Consider the following 22,611-nt stretch of genomic DNA (forward strand, 5'->3'; position numbering starts at 1 on the left):
TTGGACTAATCTGTCTGCGTTGCTCTCGTCTTAAAATATAAAATATAAAAGGAGGGTTCCCCATCTCACTCCCTTGGGATTCAGCAGGCGGCTTAGAGACTGCTCTCACATTTGCGTTTAGGAGCCTGGCCTGAGAGGGAAATGCCCAGGCTGCAGGAAACTTAACTGCAGGACTCAAGGTGGGCGCTGAAGTTCCTCAGATGACCAGCAGGGGAAGTACGGTCCTTTCTGACCAGGCTTACACCAGCTCAGGATAGGACAGCAGCGCGCAGGCTCGTGGCAGTCTCCGGGATTGGACACATCGAGGCTCGGGCGCGAACCTCCTGGTGAGGCGGTTGGGGCCCGAGGCCGACAGGCCCAGGTGAGGAGAGGTGGGCCGGTTCAGGGGGTGCTGAGGTGTGACGAGGAGTCCTTCCTCTGCCTTTCATGGAGAAGGGGTTAATTAGTGCACGGAGGCCTCGAGCACAGGCTGGACTCCGAGGCTCCCTGGGGCCTGTGGAGTGAGCCTGATCATGGGGGCGGGAGGGCTGGACTAGGCCTACCCGAGGGGTGACCTGTGTCCGGGTGACAGGTGTGACCTGCCGACCCTGGTGTGCGGTAGAGGAAGGTTTGGGAGTCCTGCAGAGATGCGTGTTTCTGATAGGCTTGGCAATAAGCTCTTCTGGGTCTTAAGACCAGGCTTTGATGACCAAAGGATTGGAGACCAAAGGCGCCATGGACACTCAAGCCAGTCAGGGTTGGTTGGGGTGTCTAGAGAAAAAAAAAAAAAAACCAAAACAATGAACCCGTAACTGTTGGGGAAAGTGTGCCCGGGACATGTTCTAGAAGCTGGGTGTACAAGAAAGGAGTAAGCAAGCTCCCGACCTTCATATTCCAAGAGGGCGGTAACAAGGCAAGGTTGAATCAAAATCATGGAGAGCGGGGTGAGAAGAGTGATGTTTTCCGGTTAGAAGTGTGTTTTGATGTTGAGTGTGCGATATCTGTATAGCACACAAAGAATGTACTTGCGAAGAACTTTACAGCGCACCTTGCACCTGCCATGTTATTTTTTTTTCATATCCATCTGTCCCAATCCATCTGTCACCAAGTAGATGTATTTACTTTCATTGTGACAAAATGTTAAAACATCAGTCACCTAATAGATTTTAGAACTGAGGTCAAATTTACATTGAAGTCATACAGACTAGTGTGAATTTGGTTCTAAAGCTGGGAGGATGTTAGGGCTAGGGTTAACATTTTGGAACTGGATGGGATTGAGATTTCCATAAAGACGAGAGGAGCATCAACTTAGTAAGGGGGAAATTGGTGGTCACTCATAGTGAACGCTATCGTGTAAGATGTTTGTGAAGCATGCTGCGACAAAATAGGTTCAAGAAAGCCCGGTCTAGCCTGCCTCAAAACAACCTCAAATTAAAATCCAAGGCTAAATGGAAACAAAATTCACCCCCCAAAATTTTTGACAACTGGGATAATTTTAATCATTTTAAACACAGCTTTAGTGTATAAGAATAAGGGGCCTTTTGGTCAAATTTATTTTTTTAATAGGAGAAACTAGAATTTTGTCCATATGCTAATGTAATTGAGATCATGGTAAGGGAGAAAGAATACAGATGAGAGAGGAACTTAGCCCGAGGGAGTCCTTGAAAATCTGAACGGAGAGTTCTGGCTGATGTTCTTGCCAGCTAGCAGGTAGACGGGAAACAGACGCCGATCGGGTTGGTAATAGAGGAAGACCTGTGTGTCAGGAGTGAGGCTGGTGTGGGATAGGAACAAACATCATTGGAGGAGAACTCAGTGACATAGTCCTTCTGTGGAATAGGAAAGGAAACACGAAACAAAACGGGATTGAATTGCTGTAGTGTTAAGCGCCTTTGTAACCAAGGATTTGTGAGACCAGCCAGTGTGTGTGTGTGTGTGTGTGTGTGTGTGTGTGTGTGTGTGTGTGTGTGTTTTCCTGTGCATGTATTCAACCTTGGGAAGGTTTTACAAAGATTAAATGAATTGGACTCATGAAAAGCATCCGTCATTGCCAGGCATATTATAATATAATATCTCTTTGACATTATATTACTATACTCTCATTTTGCTTGCTTTTTCTGTTTGTACGAATGTGCCTAAGAGAGGGGACACTTACCAACAGAGAGGATCTTCTTTGGCACGTTCTTCAGTCAGACCGGATTTCACTGAAGTTTACAGCTAGCTGTCTTTAGGCATCTGCTCCTGGTTCGGTTGTGTTTATGAAGCTTTGTAATTCTGGCCGCTTGTGTTGGGAGCTAAAACCCTGGGTGGGTTGGGAGTTCATTACAATACAATTTCTAAGGTTTTGTGAAAAATATTTTAATTGCTATATTTTCATATTGGATCTAATTTACCCACAGTTACAAAATCTACCGCTCCAATTATCTCCAAGCAGGAAAAAAAATCAGTTTAATAGACTATTTATTCCTCCCTGACCACTTGGGCAGTATTAAGATATAATCATGGCTGATATTGACTGAGCTCCAGTTTCTAGTTTTTGTGGTAGACTTTATCTTTTTTTTTTTTTTCCCAACTGCTTGGCCATACTTCTACAACTTCATTGGAATACTTAAAAGTATTTGGCCCCAAAGCCAGATCAGCTGTGTCCTAAACTGCCTTATTATGTGATTGTCAGCAGATCATTCAACTCCTGTGTTTCTTTTTCTAAAAATTGATGATGTGGAAACAATACTAGATGCCTGATAAGGTTATGGTAAGGATCAAAGGAGTTAATGTGGTGACTTCATAGAAGTATTTTACTCGCTGAGTATTTCCATTAAGATCATCCAGCCATTGTGTTTTCTTAGGGTTCAGACACCGGACTATTTCTTCTCCCTTGGGGCTTGCTTTTTCCAAAACCCTTCTAGTTGTATTGTCTGTATGAGGAAAATAATTGGATATCAGTTTGCTTATAGGTGCAAAAAATAACTTACATTTCCTCTGGACATATGAGCTTCCTCAGTGGGACACCACTTTTCATTAGTCCTGGTATTGCCTGCCACAGAATTCTTGGAGTCTGAGTTCATTGTTTTTGACGGGGGGAGGGGTATCCTAAACTGGCAGACCACTGAAGGTATTTGGTTCCAAAGATCAGTAGATCTACACGGCCAATACTGGGTACAGTGCATAGCAAATGATGTAGGCTATTTGGCTATACATAAGAGACCCCAAACCAAAATCTGTAAGAGGGTTACTGTATATTGTATGCGGTATACTATAAACTGCATGCTGTGTACTGTATGAAGAGGTTAACAAGTGGAATGCATTGGTTACTGATTGAAAGCAACTGGACAGGCTTGGGATTTGGGATGAGCGGAACCTACAGATGATCCTTGCTCACAGACAGTGATAGAGAAAGCAAATGCACACTTCAAAGTCGCGACCCAGTGAGCCTGCAGTGAGAACTGTGTGAACGTTTGCTCCATTTTCACAGATTCAGAACCAGTAAGTTGTAGGAAGGGATCCACCAATTTTAAAAGAATGCCACGAGTGACTTAAATATGCAGTTCGTTTGGGATCTCATTAGTGCAAAGCAGTGCTTTCCAGCCCTGACTCTGTTTCATAATCTCTTTTCAGTCAAACTACCAACATTCTGGTACTATACCCGGGGATTCACATTTAATTGTCTAGGATGGCTCGGGTAGGGTCTGGACATTGGTGCTTTTAAAATGTTATCTGGTTGATTCCCCTGTGCCTCTAGGTTTGAAGATCACTGCCGTAATCAACAATATTTCCTTCCATAGAAGGAATTTTAAAAATAGGCATAGCTTCAGGTGGCATGGTATTAGGAAGGGGGAAAATAGCATTTCTGAATGCCAATCTAATAAATAACTGAAACTGGGAGGAATTGATGATTGGATTAGCATATCTCACACTTGGCAATGGAGATTTGACCCGGTTTACCCTGGGTCAGAGAATTAACATTTATCAGGAGCTTTATGTATAATCTTAACCTTAGACCAACTCTGAGAGATTGCGCACTTTCCCATAATTTAGATGGCTATCCGGAGGCTGAGAAGGGGTGAATTAACTTGCATATGTGTTTATGTCTTGTTATTGACAGTTACTAAGCCTAGGTTCATTTCTCCAGTGCTTCTCAAATTGAAGCTCACTCTGGGGTCATCTGAGGGAACTTTACAACCAGTGTTGGGATCTCATTCTCAAATATGCTGATTTTGTTATTCCAGGGTGGGCAGGCACTTGGATTTCATAGTATGCACATGGGATGGGGGATCAGGCTATGCACTGTGCCCTTCTAAGAAAAATTTTGTTAATTATTATTGTGGGGAGCTAATGTGTACACATGTCACACACGTGCATGGAAACCAGAGGACAGACAGCTTTGTGGAGTCAGCCGTCTCCTCCCACTCAGGTTGCCAGACCTGGCAGGCATGCGTCTCCACGCACTGGACCATCTCACCTGTCCACGGGGCACTTTTGTGATGGTTTAGACAAATTCTCATGCAGTCCAGACTGATCTTGAATGTACTCATGGTCTTCCTGTCTCCGCCTCTCGGGAGCTGGGTTGACAGACAGGACTGTATCAGTCCGAGGACCACTTGGCTTCCCCTAGGTTTTCATCTGGCAGCTTTATGGGGTTAGGTTTGATATGTGATCAATTTGCATTAATTTTTGTACATAGTATAAGAAAGGACTGGGTGAAATCCATAATTTTGCATACAGATGTCCAGTTTTTTCATCATTGTTTGTTGAAAATACTGCCCTGTTCCCACAGTCCTGGCATCTGTAACACAGTTTAATTGACCCCGTGTGAATTCTTTCTACCTTTTTGTTCTTTTATGGTTAGGTATATTTCTGTACTTACACCAGTGCCATGGCGTCTGGATGGTATGTTTCACCATTTCTGTTCATTGTATGGAGGACCTCAGAGTGGACAAATATAAGTCCTTACATGAAACACCTAGTCTTTGTGATGTTTAGACGTGCATGGTATGAAGAAAGTCGAGGCAGTGAGTGATACACTTTGCAGACACTCTTACACATGAAGTGCTGTTATTAGAAAATGGCATGATGACACTGCTTTTGAGCAATACACACCTGTGCCGTTTTGAGGAGGGAGGAAGAGTGGAAAATCACAAAAGGCCCAACACTGATCATATACATTTCTGATCATGTAATAGAGTGAAAAAGATATGAAATTTGTAAATTTTTAAAAAAACATGAAAAGATATTTGTGGTCATGATAATATAGGAAATCCTAAGGAATCTACAGAAAGGCTACTAGTGAATGGCTCTAACAAAGACTCAGATATGATGATGTCCGTTTTGTATTTCTATGCTGGAGGTGGACAATTGGAAAATTCAACGATCATTTACAATGGCATGAAAAATATAGATGTTTAAGGAAGTTCTGCAATATCTGAATTCTCAAATCTATGAAACATTTATGAAGGAAATGAAAGAAAACCAAATGAATAGAGTACTATATTGATTCTACTTGGTGCTCTTTTGTCGGGTACTTTTTACATCTCTAATCGTGATAGACCCTGGTTTGTAGAGATATGTCTTGGTTTTGATATCAAGGTTGATGGTGGTCTCATAAAGGTAATTGTTGTTGTTTCCTCTTTCACTTTGTGGGACATTTGGTTTAAATTGTCCCTGTTCTCCAGGTCGGGCAGAGCTCAGCTGGGGAGCATGTGAGCCAGTTGTTTTCCAGTGGTGATTGTGTGTGGTGACTCAAGGGCCTCAAAGGGCCTGTGTCAGTTCCATTGAGTGAGTTTCAGGACTCAGTGTCTTTCTGGATCTAGTCCTTGCTCTCCATATTACAAACCTGCTCTAGAGCTATTTGTAAGATCTATCTATTTGTCCAAGTGACACTGACAGGTCTATAAGGAAGGGCCTTTTTGTTTCTTTCCTGCTTTTGGTTATTTGTTTCTTCACCCTTTCCATCCTTTCCTGCTCCCACCTTCTCCTTCTCTGTTACTTCCCTCTCCTCCCATTCTTGTCTGCTCAATAGCGTGATTGCACTATTTTATCTGACGATGACCACCAGGCACACAGTGTGAGTTGACTTAATGGAAATTAATAAAAATGGAATTTCTCAGTCACATGATTCCCATTTTCAGTTCTTAGTAATAAAATAGCAGTTACTGTTTTGGACTATGCAGGAGCAGCCAGTTCTTTTTAACCGTTGGCATCTCTCCTCTCCTCTTCTATGACCTTTGAAGTTGGGTTGTGTGGGTAAGTACACACTGGAGTGGCTGTAGGTCTTTCCTAGGTGATGCCTGTCTTTATGGCACTTCTTTTAGAATGTTGGACTTTGAGCGGTCTGATGCTTCTCTTTACTTTTTTTTTTATCAGTGTTTGCATGGGCTATCTTCTCCTCTTTTACATCAATACCTTATAGTAAAGTGGGCTTCTTGTAGATTATAGATAATAGGACTTGGTTTCTTTCACTCTTACCAGTCTCCTTGATTTGTATCACGAGATCATGAGCATTTCATGTAATTATGCTGTGCTTGGATGTTTCTCTGATCTCTTGCCCATTTTTTTTGTGTGTCTGACTCTATTGTTTCTTTAGCCTATCCTTTCTCATCCCTTTTTTATTTAGATAGGAATGTTTTGTTTTGTTTTAAGATTTATTTATTATATGTAAGTACACTGTAGCTGTCTTCAGACACCCCAGAAGAGGGCATCAGATCTCATTACAGATGATTGTGAGCCATCATGTGGTTGTTGGGATGCAAATTCGGGGCCTTCTGAAGAGCAGTCAGTGCTCTTAGCCGCTGAGCCATCTCTCCAGCCCCAAGATAGGAAAGTTTTAAAGAATCCTTTCATTTTTTTCTTGATCTTAGCTGCTGCACTTCCTCCCTTCTGCTCCTTCCTCTTCTTAGTTGTTTTAGTCTTACAGTATATCACAGTCTGTTTTTAATAATGCCTCATTTCACATAGAATGTAATAATTTCATATCTGCATGCTCTTATAGCATATGCACATACTTTGGCCTATGCTTGTTATACATTTTATTGTATAGATGTTATAAATTCTATGGTATAATTATTATTTTTGCTCCAGACAGTTATAAACATTTCTTGTCTCATTTGTTTAAATCTTTTTCCCATAGGCTTTTTAAAAGGAGTTTTTAAAGGTATAGAGAAACTGAGGAATATAGAGAGCCCATATTCATCTTCATCTCTACTATCTCCTGTTATTATCTTTTATTACTTAGATACATTTGCTACTTAGTATTCACTGTGCGTTAGTATCATCAAAAGCCTCTACTTATCACTAGGGTTTACTCTTTGTCTAGCATATTTCTCTAGATTTGAAAACTGTATTGTATTTCTACAGTTACAATATTATTTCTTAAAAAACCCCTGTTGCTCTACTGATTCATCCTTGTACATACTCTCCAAACCCCTGCCACCCACTGGCCCATCTTGTCTTTCCAGCTTTACCCTTTCCACAGTGTTCCTTAGTTGGAGTCAGCCAGTATGCCTGTGCACATTTGTCTCTTTCCCTTAGTGACATTCATTAAGATACCTCCACATCTCACCTGGCCTGAGAGCTCATTTGTTTCTTCTTCAGTAGCAGTCCTTTGAAGGACATATCACAATGTATCCATCCATATACTGAAGCATGTCTTAGTTGTTTCTAGTTTTTGATGATTATGAATAAAATGGCTACAAATATTGAAAACTCCAGAGAATGGTAACTGGATCTCATGGTAGATAATACTATGTTAGCTTTGTAAGGATAAGCTAAAACTGTCTGCCAGGGTAACTACACCATATTCCCTTCCCACCAGCAGTGACTTACTTCTAATGTTCTGCATTCTCACGAGTATTTGGTATTGTTAATTAGCCACTATAACAGATAAGTAGTGGTGTTTGGTTTTGATTAGCAAATTACTTAATAATGTAGAATGTGAAACATATTAGACATCTGTTTATTTCTTTGTCGAGTTATCAGTTTAGATCTTTTATTTTAAATTGGTTTGTTTTCTTGCTTAATGTTAAGAATTCTTTGTAACGTTTGGATTATCTGTTCTGTAAATATTTTCTCTGGGTCTTTTTCTCTCTTTATTCTCAGCAATGTCTTTAAAAATAGAAATTGTTTTTTAATTTACTAAAGTAGACAAACTTATTGCCAGCTGAGTGTGGTGGCACATATCTGTAACCGTAGCACTCAGGAGCATGGGAAAAGAGGATTAACACAGTTCAGTGCCATCTGAGCTGCACATGGGTCCCCAGGGCACTGGAGTGTATGTAGTGAGACTTTGTCGCCAAAACCAAACAAGCAAGGAAGCAAACAAATAGGCAACAGCAGTAAAGACAACAAAAAATTCATTGCCAGACCTTAGATTAACTAGATTTTATCCTTTTAATTGTTGTATTTTGAATTTTGACTTCCTAAAAGATGCTTTAAAATTCTAAACCTGGCACTTGGTACTATGACGTTATTTGGAAATAAGGCCTTTTCAGAAGTAAATAAATGAAATGAAAGTTCCAACCAATAACTTGTGCTCTTGTAGGAAAAGAGACATTCAAATATAGACACACAGGGGAATGTGATTTGACAGTGGAGGCAGCACTGTGATCAAAGGCCAGGGGTCACGAAAGCCCGCTGCTGAGCCATAGGTCTTAGAAGAAGAAAGCAACGCTCCTTCCCTCAAGCTGTCTGAGAGGTGGGGGTTGGTTTTGCTGACACTTGAACTTCTGTTTTCAGAAGTGTAGGATAATATATTTAAATTTCTTTTTAGAAGGCCATCCAGTTTGTGGTGTAGTACTTTGTTTTGGAAGCCCCAGGAAATTAACACACATCCTGGTACAGGTTTTGGAATTGGGTACCATTCGGGTAGACACAGGAAGAGTGGTGAGGCACATAGCATAAAAGCTCTAGACAAGCTTAACGAGACGGGTAGCAATATAGATCTGATTCTGGAAAAGACAAGAGAATTGTGTAAAACATACATTTGTTTGGGGGACTACATATATCACGGTGAGCAGAATTTTATTAGAAACATGGACTTCATTGATGAGATCTTAAAGCAATGAAGAAAGGTTAACACCTTGTTTTTTATTTTTATTTTTAAGATTTATTTATTTATTATATGTAAGTACACTGTAGCTGTCTTCAGACACTCCAGAAGAGGACGTCAGATCTCATTATGAATGGTTGTGAGCCACCAAGTAGTTGTTGGGATTTGAACTCAGGACCTTCAGAAGAGCAGTCAGCACTCTTAACCACTGAGCCATCTTTACAGCCCGTTTAACACCTTGTTAATAGTGTTAGAAACTTGCCTGGATTGTGCTGTACAGTTGGGTGAATGGTTGAGGAGATGGCTCAGTGGTTAAGAGCACTTGCTGCTCTTGCAGAGGACCTCACGGTCAGTTCTCAGCACCTATGTAGCAGCTTACAACCATATGTAATTTCAGTTCCAGGGGATCTGGCATACTGTTCTGGTCTCTGCAGGCCCAAGACATGCACACAGTGCTCATATATACATTCAAGAAAAACACTCATCTGTATAATGCAACAATAAATCTTGAAGCATCCCATAATAGCAACAACCACAGAAAAAGAAAGAGAAGGCGATGGCGACAGCTGAGTAGCTTCAGCACTAACATTGAACAGTTGACAGGCTAAATCACAGTGGCCAGCGGCTTTACAACTGAAGAAGCAGCCAAGCAGTGGAGAGTGACAGACAGACTGAGCCACCGAAGTGGTACAGTGACTGGCTGAGTCTTAAACAACTGCAGGAGAGAGCCAAGGGAACTGTTGGAGGCCTTTACAGCAGCAACAGTGGAGGAGTTGCAGGAGTGGCCAAACAGGAACAAAACAACAAAAACAGTATAGCAAAGCAGTGGCAGTGGAAGGAGCTAACAGCAGAGCTGTTGCAGAGATGGCTGATGTAGTCATGGCCTAATCTTGACTGCCACCTACATCTAGAATCAACTGAAACCCATGTAGCTGGGCACATTGGTGACCTTTTTGATTGGATCATTTGAGGCGGGAAGATCCACCCCAAATCTTGGCTGCACCTTCTGATGGCAGCTGGTATAAATGAACAAGGAGGAAGGAAGCTTTTGCACTTCACTGGCTTGCCTTTGCTGGCACTGGCACTTGCTGAGGCATTCTTTCGCTGGTATTAGAACTTACGTCTCAGGATTCTAACATAGCCTAAAGACTCCAGCACCAGATTGGGACTCCCAAGACATCCAGTTTCATGGATTGAGCAACTACTGGATCCTTGGCCCTTTTGTTGGAAGACATCTATTGTTGGACTACTTGGACCATAGCCTGTAGGCCATTCTAATAAACATATGTGTGCACAAACATAAACACACCCTCCCTCCCTTTGTCCCTCCCTTTTTCTCTTCCTCTCTCCCCTCCCTTTCCCCCTCAGCTCTGTTCCTGTAAAGAACCTTGATTAATACATGGGCCAAAAGTCTTAAGACACCCTACACCTTGGCACTATAAAACTAGCCACTATCAAGAGCTGAGTTCTTAGGCTTACAGAAAAGCTGTCACACTTGTTGCCGTAGGGTTAGGAGTCTTGGTGGACTCTTGGACCTGGGTGCACTTGCCCAAGGCTTTCATCAGAGTTGTGATGCTGGGAGGCACTACCTGCTGTTGCCTCAGCTTGTCTGTTGCTGATGCTTACAGCTGTCTAATGCCAAGAGATTCAGACGCTTCCCGTGAAGTGCACTAGAAGAGCTTTGCCTTTGCTCCCCATGTTTTCTGTTTGTGTAGAGCAAAAGCACTCCAGCCACCTGACTGTTACTGAGCGACTAGGTAGCTGAGTGACTCGTGGATCCACAGACCCTCTGTTGCTTTCCTGTCTTCTGTAGATGCTGAAGGTACTGGCTGCTCTCTAGTCCCACTACTTCTTAGGTTTGGTTCTTACCATCCCAGTAATCCTTTCAGGCAGTTTATCTTGGGGAGAAGAATGCCAATGAAACATTTTGTTATTTTTTAGACCAGACGTCAACTAAGGGCCAGACTTTCATGCAGACATTTTTTTCAAATTCACTACCTACCTACCTACCTACCCACCTACCTACCTGCCTACCCACCTACCTACCTACCTACCTACCCACCTACCTACCTACCGAATTAACTTTACATCCTTATCTCAACTCCCCTCCCACATCCTCCAGCTCTCCCTCTCTCCTCAGAAAAGGGGAGGCCTCCTATGAATAATAATCCACCTTGGCATATCAAGTTGTAGTAGGACTAGACACATTTTCTTCTATTATGGCTACTCAAGGCAGCCCAGTCAGGGGAAAGGAATCCAAAGGCAGGCCATAGAGTCAGAGATAGCCCCTATTCCTGCTCTTAGTAATCCCACATGAAGACCGAGCTGCACAACTGCTACATGTATGCGGAGGGCCTAGGTTTGTCCTATGCATGCTCTCTGTTAGGTGGCTCAGTCTCTGTGGGACCTGCTTAGTTGTTACTATAGGTTTTCTTGTGGTATCCTTAACCTCTCTGGCTCCTTCAATCCTTTCTCTCCCTCTTCCACAGGATTCCTCCAGCTCCACCTAATGTTTGGCTGTGAGTCTCTGCATCTGTTTCCATCAGTTGCTGAGGGAAGTCTCTCCGATCACAGTTATGCTAGGCACCTGGGTGCAAATATAGCAGACTATCATTAATTGTCAGGGATGAACTCTCCCATGGCATGGGTCTCAAGCTGGGCCAGATGTTGATTAGTCATTCCCGCAGTTTCCCAAGCAGACATTTTTCTAAGAGAAGAGTTTTGGGTTTGCAGTGTCAACTTTTGTTTGTGCTTGTAAGTACTGTGTGTTGCTTGTGACTGGCATGATCTCCGTTAGAGTGCTTCATCTCTACCCTGTGAATCAGGAGGTAAAGAACTGTGTATTTAAAATAAAGCACTCGTGCAAGTAGAGGCATGCTTCTATGGCAGATGGCTCCGAGGGTCAGAAGCTTGCAAGGGCTTTGCTGAAGTCATGAATGAAACAGCGGATCATATTCTTCAGTACAGAATAGCAGAAATATTCCAGAATGTGGTGTTGCTTTAAAAAGATGATTATGGCAACAACAGCAGTAATAAATTTCAAAAAAAGCTGGGTGTAGTGACTCACACCTTTAACCCTAGCACTTGGGAGGCAGAGGCAGGCAGAGCTCCGAGAGTTTGAGAACAGTTTGATCAGGGATACCTAATGGTTCCCTGCCTCGAACAAAGCAAGAGAGCAACGAAAAGATGTTTTAAGTGACCCTGTTCAGTCAGAAAAGGCTCAGAGTCTGGCTCGTAACTGTTAGTTCCCTGACTACAACTTCCTAAGCATTGTTGACATAGAATCCTAGTGCTTTTGGAATTTTTAAATTGTTCACTGCTCAAGAGGATGGTTATAGTATTTCTCAACAAACTTAATATTGACACAGAAGGATAACAATTTGGTTTCATATCTGTAGTTGGGCTATGACTCTTTAAAATGTTTTTCATGAGTAACTTAAAATTGTTTTTATGTACTTGTTTCTATTTGACCTCAATTTTTACTGAAGTATATTATATTTTTATTGCACTAAAATCACCTTATTGAAGTATTAGCACATATAAGAACCTTGGCCTTGTGAATAAATGTGATGTTTTTAATTCCTTTCTAATCTGTATTGTTTTCTCTCTCCTTACATTCTTTTCTTCATAATATAGGACAACCTTGTTGATGCTTAGAAGATAATGTCAGCCCATTCCCCACTCTTCCCTGGTGACCCTCAAAACGTACATATCTGTACTGTAGAGTAATCAGTAACATGGTGAATGCAGCGTACCAGTAGGGAATTTACTGTCACTGGGAATAGTAGCTGTCTTTTGTTTGTTTGTTTGTTTTTTTGTCAACAGGGTTTTATACATCCAGATGGGCCTTCAACTCACAATGTAGCCATAGGATGGATGACCTTGAAGTTCTAATCCTACTGTCTCTAGCTTCCTAAATACTGAGGGTACAAGTGTGCACCATCATCATACATCTGGCTTATGTGGTGTTAGGGATTGAACTCGGGGCTTTTTGCAGGCGAGGCAGGCACCCTGACTACTCAGCTGATCCCTAGCCCTGGCTATTTTTGTAATTAGATGAGACAACACCATTTATTTTGAAAAGAATCCCAACGAAAGCAAAATCAGTTGTTAAGACATGAGTCATATCAGGTAATACAGCTTTAAAAACTTGTATTGGGACTGTCTTTATAGGATTTTTTATTTTTTAAGAAAGAGCATCTTCAGGTGACTGTGGAGTTCCGGAGTTCATCAGTTTTCAGTTCTTGAGGCTTCGTTCATCTTCTTTCTTGGCTCGTGTAGACTTCTAAGAGTAGGGCACATTAGCACTTTAAGAAGTATTTCAAGCAGCATCTGCCCCGGAAGGAACTGCCAGGGCAGTGTGCTGAGCATAAGTAGTAATGTGGCATCTTTACCCGGACTAAAGTCCATTATGAATGGTTGGTCTTAGCACCTCAACTGAGCATCTTTTTTCCCCTCCTTTTAGGTCTTTCTTCTCAGGGCTAATTATTTGATTTTCTACATTATCACATGGAGAGAGAGAGAGAGAGAGAGAGAGAGAGAGAGAGAGAGAGAGNNNAGAGAGAGAGAGAGAGAGAGAGAGAGAGAGAGAGAGAGAGAGAGCCTCCTTTGTATTTGGTCTGGAGGGTGATCTATGATAGCCATATTTGGGGTTTCAAATGAGTGAGCTTAAGTGGAAAGCAAAAGTAAAAGAATAGCAAGTAGCAAAGAGAAGCAGCAGCAAGACAGGCAAACAACATCCCATCAGGTGCAGCAGCAGCAGAGGTGTGGAGGTCTGACTGAGAGAAAAAACAAAGTAATTCTTTCATATCAGACACACACAGTAACCAGCAGAAATGACTGCAGTAACCTCTGTTGGAAATCGCTTACCTTCTCGCTCCACTCAAGGGTGCAATACTTTCCGTATACTTAGCTGCATGAAGTTAAAAGCTGCTTGTAGAATGATATCTCATAGGGGATACCACAGCCTGAAAAAGCACTGTTTTATACAGTGTGGAGTAACTTAGGAATAGGGCATAGCCTGATATCCACAGTGGTGAGTTGTATGACCTTGTTCAATTCCTGTCCTGCAGCTCAACAGAGAACTAAATATTCATCAACTCAATATTAATTTCTGTCCATTCATCCAGTCTCCCTTTTGTTTTTCTCTAGGGTTATCTCTGACTCACTGCACTGGAGTTTGGCAAAAGCATCTCAGAAGTGGGTGTGCTTTTTTGAATGAAATGATCAATGGTAACTTAATTGTCACTTTGAATATTGGTTATCTTTATATAGAAAAAGAAACAAAAATTTTGTTTTAAAAACCTCCTAGCCATGCTAGAAACAAAATTTTAAAGGCATAAAACATTGTTTGGATGGCTTTTTTACTTTTGTAGATTGGATCTGGTGATTATTGGGTATAAATTAATAAATATTTTACCCTACTTATTCCTGAACTAGAGCAATCTAATTTATGCATATTTATGTAAGGAGAACAAGTCACTAAATTTGAGTTTTTCACACATTTTTTTTGGTGGGCTGTCAGGTATGAGGTATGACATATTTAAACCCTGATGTTAAATAAGAAATTAGGTCTCTACTTACTAAGGAATATTTAGAACTTAACAGACAGAATTCCAAGGGAAATTAATTTTGGCTCTAATTAAAAAGAGCTGTTGAACACATGTTTAACTATGTGGTTGGAAGGACAGAGGACTGCCATTATCAGAGGTTCTTAGCACAAAGCTCAGCATCTCAGCTCTGCCTCTGGGAGTGCTCCTCAGTGCTCCTCAGTGCTCCACAGGTGAGTCCTTTGCCTCACTATCAGCTGGAATGCTTCTGTACGTTTCCTTCTATAAACAAAGATATATTTTTTTCTTCTGTTTTAAAGTAGAATTTCCAAGAAATTAAAAATGCAACTCACATAAATTTAAAATCACACCTAAGATCTGATTAAGCTTATTAATTAATTGCTGAAGGAAGCAGAAGGATAGCTAAGGCCGTTCCGAGAAGGCTTGAAGATCTAGATTCTTAATTGGAATTTTGAACTAAGTTTAGAGTAAGTGTGAGTTACACTTAAAACACTGGTTAATGATTGGCACAGCAGTGAATTCTGGTCTCTGGTGCTATCTTTTTTTTATCAGAAAGTATTTGTGTCACCACTAAACAAAAGTGTACAGGTTACTATACAAGTTTAATCAGAAGGCTAACAGTAAGCACCGAGCAGGTTATACTGTCCCCACATACATAGTCATTGGAGTACTGTGTCATCACAAGACACTGGAAGAACATACCATCTGTCTTTTTGCCTTATTTCAAATTGTAAGTAATTTTTATTAATATCTTTTAAAATGCTTTGTATTGAGACATTTCACTTTAAATTTGTTTAATTCACGATTGGACAGCTAATGAAAAAGTATCTCCACATTTAAAATCTCAGAATTTGAGATGCTGAGGCAGGGGCTTTACTTTAAGTTCAAGGTTACATTGTGAGTTTCATGGAAATTCACAAAGTCTTGGTTATAGAAAAAAATATGTGTTTATGCATGCTTGTGCACATGTGCGTGTGTGTGTCTGTGTATTTGTGTGTGTGTCTCTGTGTGTGTCTGTGTGTGTGCACATGTGTGTGTGTGTGTGTGTGTGTGTTAGTCATTAGAAAGAAGCAATAGAAAGAATGAAACATGATCTTATGGGGGCAATTATGGCAATGATTAGAAAATGAAAAGCATTCGTGTGAGAACTTTTTATAGATTGAATGAACATGAACAGCTCAGTGATAGACTTTGCATCTAATTATTTTTATTCTGTATTTAATAACAGAGAAGGCATTTAAAGAATTGACTGCCCTTTGAATGGCAGTGACTGAATTATTAGTTAAAAATGTGAAAATCCCAGTTGTCTAATTTAAAGAGAATGTCTCAATACAAAACTCTATGCCCCATGTATTTGATTAGGAGTGCTCCAGTTGTCTGCTGGCCCCTGGACACTAACTAGACCTGCCTGACTCCAGGAACTAAGGCTCAGTATCTGTAGAAGCAATTTGCCCATCTCATTCCGGCTATGGGGACAACATGTCTTCACCCAGGAAGGTTAGAGGAAAAACTGGTAGGTTCTCCTGTGCTCGCTCTTCACCTAGAGGAACCTGGGGATAGGAGCAGCTGGAGCTGTGCCTCTCATGCTGTAGCCCTGAATGGGGACTGACTGTGGCTTTGTTAGCCTGCAGAGGCCAGTTCTCTGACTAGGATCAGCTATCTAAAAAGCCATCATATGCCTAGTACTGAGGAATACATTCAAGTCTGACTTTATCCCTTTCAAATAACATTTTTTTTTTGCTTATCATAAACCAAGTTCATTATACAGAATTTGTGAAAACCACACTCCCCGTAAAACCTCAAAGAAGATAATGAAACCACTAGCTTTCTCACTAAGCTCTTGTTATTTCTGTTTTTTTTCTTAGATATACGCTCAGGGTATGCACATTTCTAAAGGCTTGCTTCATAGTACAGATGTCACCTGTCTCAACTGGCCTGTGCTGTCATTCTCTAGCTCTAGTCAGTAGCCTGCCATCACTTTTCTGTCCTCTCCCATTTCCTTCTCTTTTTCCTCCCCTGGTTTAGTTTTTGTGAGGTAGGGCCTTCTATCGAGCTTCGGCCGGCCGGCCTCAGACTCATTATGCACTGGCCTGGAATGTTCAGTTCTCCTTCCTCAGCCTCCCTGGTGCTGGGATTATGCACTTGCGACACCATACCAGCTTGGGCCGTTGTTTATAGAATTCCTCTCTCTTATTCTTTCTGGACTCAACTTCTGTTTCCTTTTCTACTGTCTTTGTCCACACTATCCTTCAATTCTGGGTAGGGGCTCCATTCCCAGCACTCTGTACACTGACAGATAAGCACCAGAATCAAGCTAATGAGCATAGCCAGTACTTGACATAACTAGTTTTTAGTTTTGGTGTGTAGTAAGAACGGTTAAGGTCTGTACTTGGAGCACATTTCCAGCTACACTCTGAGGAAGTAGTGCTGTCCATTCGGCCTCCAGGATTTATTCATTTATGTAATACTTTGCATCCTTTTGCCAACCACACCCTACTTGCCTCTGGTAATTGCCCTTCTGCTGTCTGCTTTGATGCATGGGAGTTGGTATTCCATTTATAACTGAGATAACACCGTTTTGTTTTTCTGTAGCTGGCTTATTTTACTTAGCATGATGTCCTCTAGGGTTATCCATGTTGTTATAAATGGCAGAATTTCCTTCTTTTCTTTTTTTGATTTTTGAGACAGGGTTTCTCTGTGCAGCCCTGGCTGTCCTGGAACTCACTCTGTAGACCAGGTTGGCCTCGAACTCAGAAATCCACCTGCCTCTGCCTCCCAAGTGCTGGGATTAAAGGAGTGCGCCACCACGCCCGGCTAATTTCCTTCTTTTTATGATGACTATTACATGATATTTATGTTTACAGCATTTGTTTTTATCCATTTCTTTTTTGACAGGCAGTTAGGTTGGTTCCATATCTTGGCTGCACAGAGCCATGCTGCAGGGGTCAGGGGACTGCATGTGTTCTTTTAAGAGATTCAATTCACTTATTTTGACAACCACATACCTAGCAATGGGACCTTGGAAGTATGATGGATTTAGCCTTATCTTCTTGTCTCGAAAAACCAAAAAAAAAAAAAAAAAAGACTGCTTGGTCTTCCCAGGACCCTTTGCAATGATTGCCTCAGAGGTGAAAGTGAGGCTCGTAGGGCAGCTTACTCCTGACTTTGTGGCTCCAGCTTTAGACATCCTTCTGGTCCCTTCATATTGAGACAGACCACTTCCTTTCTCTCGATGATTTACTTAGCACATGGGATTATTCTCAGCTTTACCCTTTTACTATAGACATGCTATGGACTACATATTGATAATCACAGCTTTTATGTAAATACACAGGATCGGGAAGCTGGACATAGTGTGTCTGGATGTTTTTTCTGTTGCTGTATCAGGGCAGGCTAAGCTTGTTACCAGCAGTGTACTCTTAAACGGTAAAACCCACCAGCAGTGGTGGAATCATGGCAAAAATAAATGTTACTAACCTGATGTAAAATTGCCACTCTGAGATTCTTTTTGATTTTATTTCTCAGATGTCTAGGATTATTTTAATGTATTTATTTTAGCTCAGTCTTTTTGGGATATTGTCTCTCTAGCATGTATCCCCGACTGTCCTGGAACTCACTGTATAGAACAGTCTAGCCGTAACTCACAGATTCCTCCTTTTCATGGACACTGAAATACAGAATACTTTTATTTTATAGCTCTCAGTGTGTAGGTTCTATAGGCTGTTCATTCTTAAAATTTCCCTGAAGAATATTTTTATCAAATAATATGGCAATTAAAGAAAAAAGGAATTGCTTAGAAATCAGCTTCATAAGGATAATGATAGGAAACAAAATACTCTTTGATGCTAGTTCTTCAAAGCAGGGGAAGAAATTAATATACAAGATAAACATAAGATGATTTGAAAAGTAGGTGAGTCTCTCTCATAATAGCTTGACTTCCTCACTAAAGTTTGTTAGTGCCTCTCATTTGAGCAAGTCTTTGTTTCTTTTTGTTCAGGAAGAGATAATGATGAAGATGAGGATAATTCAGGTAACCTGAATCTCCGCAAGTCTTTGCCTTCATCAAGTCAGAAAATGACGCCGACAAAACCGGTAAAACTGAAAGGGGCAGGCTTTCTGCTAACTGCTGGGCTGGTGGTAGTTCTTAGACCATTGACTCGGCTATTTTAGGAATAAGTATATATTTACTTTTTCTTACCACAGTTACTTCTTATTTAAAAAGAATACTTCTGATACTAAAAATGACCAAAATAGGAATTGAAAAGATTGGAAGGTTTTGTTTTTGCCAATCTAAAGGAAACTACTTTCATTGCTAGTCTGGGAATTTTACTTGTTTTGACATTCATGCTATTTTGTGTTACTAACAGGTACAAAATAAAAATCTCATGAAGTATGAAGAACACTTAGATATATTGATGGTGTTTTTATTGATAAAAACCATATGGTATAATGTCTTCAAATTATGGAAAGGCAAGCTTGTAAGTAATCCTTAGCATACACCATTTCTTTAGAAGCTGCTCAGGGATGCAGCCAAGATGAGAAGTACATGTTTGAACTTACAGGTGCTTTGTACAGTGTCTTGCAGGAGGGCTGAGGCTTGTGTCTCTCTTATAATCCTCCTCTCTCAGCTGGGATCACATGTGTGTGGCATGCCCAGTTGTCAGCTGGAGCTTGGGGACGTAGATGCTGATGCCGCACTCACTTCCATCTCTTGGAAGGTACAGCAAGAAGTCTGTACCATGAGCAAGCTCTTCACACCTTCCTGACTGAACTTCTGTTTCCTTCTAAGACTGGCAAGAGTGATGCTTTAAAGAGTTATGTAGCTTGTTTGTCCTCTCCTAGAGTCTAGTCTACCCTTCTGTTCTGTGTGTGGCAGACACATCAAGGCCATCACCACGTCTGGCCTGGAATCTCTAGCTTAGGGTCATGTTTGACTGTTAATCCACAGAATGATTTTTTTCTTCAATAAAGCTGATTTGAAAGTGAGCAACTTCACAGAATGTCCCAAGGAGCTTCCTTTTTATTAACACTTATTAATTATAGACAGTAATGGGCTGCATTATGACTCTTTCATGCATTTGATCACATACTATCCCTAGGCTTTTTTTTTTTTTCACAAGTTGGAAGCTTAGCTGGGTGGGATCTTTCTGAGGTACCCTTCTCATTGTTTCGGTGCAGATTGGGTGTCTCCTAAACAACACTAACCTCCTTAGCAATTGCATTCTATTTTCTACTCCACACCTTGGGGCAGCCTTACGTGCTTCTCTTCCCTCTCCAAGCTGTACATTTGTATTTTTCTCTGCCCTACTTGCTCTTTTTCTTTATAGACATATATAAAAGTAGTCACTAATAACCATTCCAGGGGTTCAATGTTATGCAGACTTGAAATTTTCCTGGGCAAATAGATCAGTCCTTTACTTTTTAAATTTAGTCTTAGGTAAGGTCTCAGGGACATGGGCAAAAGTCCCATGAGTTCTTTGCCTATTTACCATAGGAGTGTCCTTTATCCCAGTTGCTCATGTAGTTTGTTCCTCTCTGGAACCTTGAGCTGGGTCTTTACCCTCTGCAGTACTCTCAGCTGCAGTATTTCAGGTTCCTACTAACACAGCCTGTTAATCTGTTCACAACATCCAACTGCTCTTCTAGTGCAAAGTTTCAAAGTTGTCCACATTCTTCCAAAAACCAGCAAGGTCCTGTGAGGTTCTTCACAGAAACCCCATTGCTGTATAAGTTATCATTTTGTTGCTGTGATATAATTTTATAGTCAAATGCAAATTAGGGAATTCAGTTTGGTGTAGAGTTCCACAAGGATATATGCCCATAGTTGTGGTAAAGGCAGGAGTAACAGGAAGCCAAGAGATCACTATCAACTGCACACACAGGAAACAAACTGGAAGTGGGGTGAGGTCATACCAGAGGCTCCAAGTCCCAAGAGTTCCATAACTTTCTCAAATAGTAACACTAACTGGGAACCAAGTGTTTGGATACCAGAGCCTGTGGGGGGACATTTGTCATTCAAGTCACCATATTAGCAACCATTTAACCATCTACTTATAGATCCTCATGGAGTGGTAAGGCCTTGTGAGACTCATGGCCCCAGTTCAGGTTAACTTCCTAAACTCCTCAGGGAAGAGTGAGTCTTGTTATAACCCCGTCCCCTCATGACAGGGTACCGCGTGTCCAGTCTTGTGCAAGTTTTTATGTGTGCTGTGAGTTCAAGAGTGCCATGTGTGTGTCAGGTCCAGGAGGCAGTGCTCTATGCTACTCTATTTTCTAGCTCTTATGTTCTTAATTCCTGTCTACTACAGAGTTCCCCAAGTCACATTGTGATATAAATTTCCTTTTATGGCTAAATATTCAACAGCAACTTACTTTTAACACGTTGGTCTATAATGAGTCTCTGCTGTTTTTACTGCCTGTTACAAAAAGCTTCCCTGACCAAACACAACAACATAGAGGGATAAACTAATGTATGGGGGTTAGACAAAGTTATTGAGAAGGTAATCTGATGAACACATTGTCTACATTTATCAAAACAGTAGTTGTAGCTTCCCTACTAGGACTTATGACATTCCCAGCCACAGGCTTTTGACTATATTTATAAAAATAGAATTTACTCCCATGGAATAGACCTTAGTTCTAATCAGACAGTGGTAAGTTACCCCCAGAACAGACTTGCTGTTACCGTACCAGTGGATAGACACATCTTTCCTGACTAGTCAGAAGTATAGCATGCAGTGTCTGTGGCTCACCAAGATTATTGATGATACCCCCATCATCCCACCATTACTCTTTTTTTTAGCACTATGAGGATTAGCCAGCAGGTAGCTTCCATCTCAGTTAGAGCTTGATTTCTGTATGTATTACAACCAGAGCATTTAGTGTCTTTAGCAAGAGGGTTTACCATCATCTAGTTGGTAGTGAGCAGCCAACCACAGTGCCATTTGCCTATATTGTTTTAAAGGTCTTAGGAACTTCCCTGAATAACAACTTGTAGGGAATAGCTTAGCCCTGGTACTGGGGTCCTCATTCAGTAACTGTGGTTTCTGGGATCAGTTCTAGCAACCCATACGGAATACTTCTGTTCAAACTCTTGATTCTTTAAAGTTAGATTTATGTAACCTTATTTGGTTTCTGTGTACATTTTATTGTTAAACAGTGTCTCCTTCTGAGGCATAGGCTGACTCTGAATACATGACTCACCTGCCTCCATCTTCTACACACTAGAACTGTAGGCTTGGACCACCATGTTCAACTTTGTTCCTTTATAAATTGGGATATATTTTGTGACTCAGTTTTTGTTTAATTTGCCAAGATTTATGGCATCGTAGGGAGAGTTTTGATATGTTTCCCATTTCTAATGAGTATCTCAGAACATTCTTGAATGGCTTCTGGAATATGTAAGGGGAAATTAACTAATTTTGCCAGAATTTCCTTAACTTAATGCTGTAACTGCTTGCTTTCCTTTTGAATATGATGTTGTCTCTTAGGAATTGTATTATTTATAGACTTGCCATTTTTAACTGGAAGATTGTTAAATCTTTTTTCTGTTTCTCATTTTAGCTATGAAGAAACTGAGAACTAGGAAGGTGAAGTCATTGGGTCATGACTATGGCTCTTCAAGAGCAGAGAAAAGACCTTGCCTCCTCATATAACTGTGTTCACTTTGTCCAGAAAAAAATTACCCAAACTTTCTTTCAATTTGTTGCTAATTTGATTCTTTGAACAATTTCCAAAAGACCTGATGGCTTAATATATATTGTGTTTCTTCTTGTTATTGGTATTGTTTGTTAGTTAATCTTAGTTCATTCAACCAGAGACATGATAGAGCCTTCAGTTTGAATTGTAGCCATATAGAATAGTTTGATGAATAGTTGACTGAATTTTGATTATAAAATCTTCAAAATATTTTTAAAGATTTATTTTGTTTTATGTATATAAGTATTTTGCCTACATGTACATATACATATACATACACATATACGCAATATGCATGCTTTGTATCCATGGATGTCAGAGGGT

General features: G+C 40.8%; 1 protein-coding gene across 6 annotated transcripts in view; it reads left to right on the forward strand.

Annotated features, from left to right (window-relative positions):
• The first annotated feature begins 278 nt into the window (after positions 1 to 278).
• The window catches only part of Ptpn20 (protein tyrosine phosphatase non-receptor type 20), a 54,653-nt gene continuing 32,320 nt past the window's right edge, over positions 279 to 22,611 (forward strand). The window contains exons 1-4 of one of the 6 annotated variants that reach the window (XM_021181772.1): positions 279 to 361; positions 14,171 to 14,251; positions 15,952 to 16,102; positions 18,587 to 18,681. In XM_021181772.1, the coding sequence (XP_021037431.1) occupies positions 16,069 to 16,102; positions 18,587 to 18,681 (129 nt within the window). In that variant the 5' untranslated portion in view covers positions 279 to 361; positions 14,171 to 14,251; positions 15,952 to 16,068. Of the gene's footprint in view, positions 362 to 14,170; positions 14,252 to 14,743; positions 14,802 to 15,951; positions 16,103 to 18,586; positions 18,682 to 18,961; positions 19,068 to 22,152; positions 22,179 to 22,611 lie in introns of those variants that run through there. The other 5 variants (XM_021181773.1, XM_021181775.1, XM_021181774.1 and 2 more) reach the window with 5 other exon arrangements.

Source organism: Mus caroli, chromosome 14 (genome assembly GCF_900094665.2).
Source record: "Mus caroli chromosome 14, CAROLI_EIJ_v1.1, whole genome shotgun sequence".
In the NCBI taxonomy this organism is placed as follows: Eukaryota; Metazoa; Chordata; class Mammalia; order Rodentia; family Muridae; genus Mus; species Mus caroli.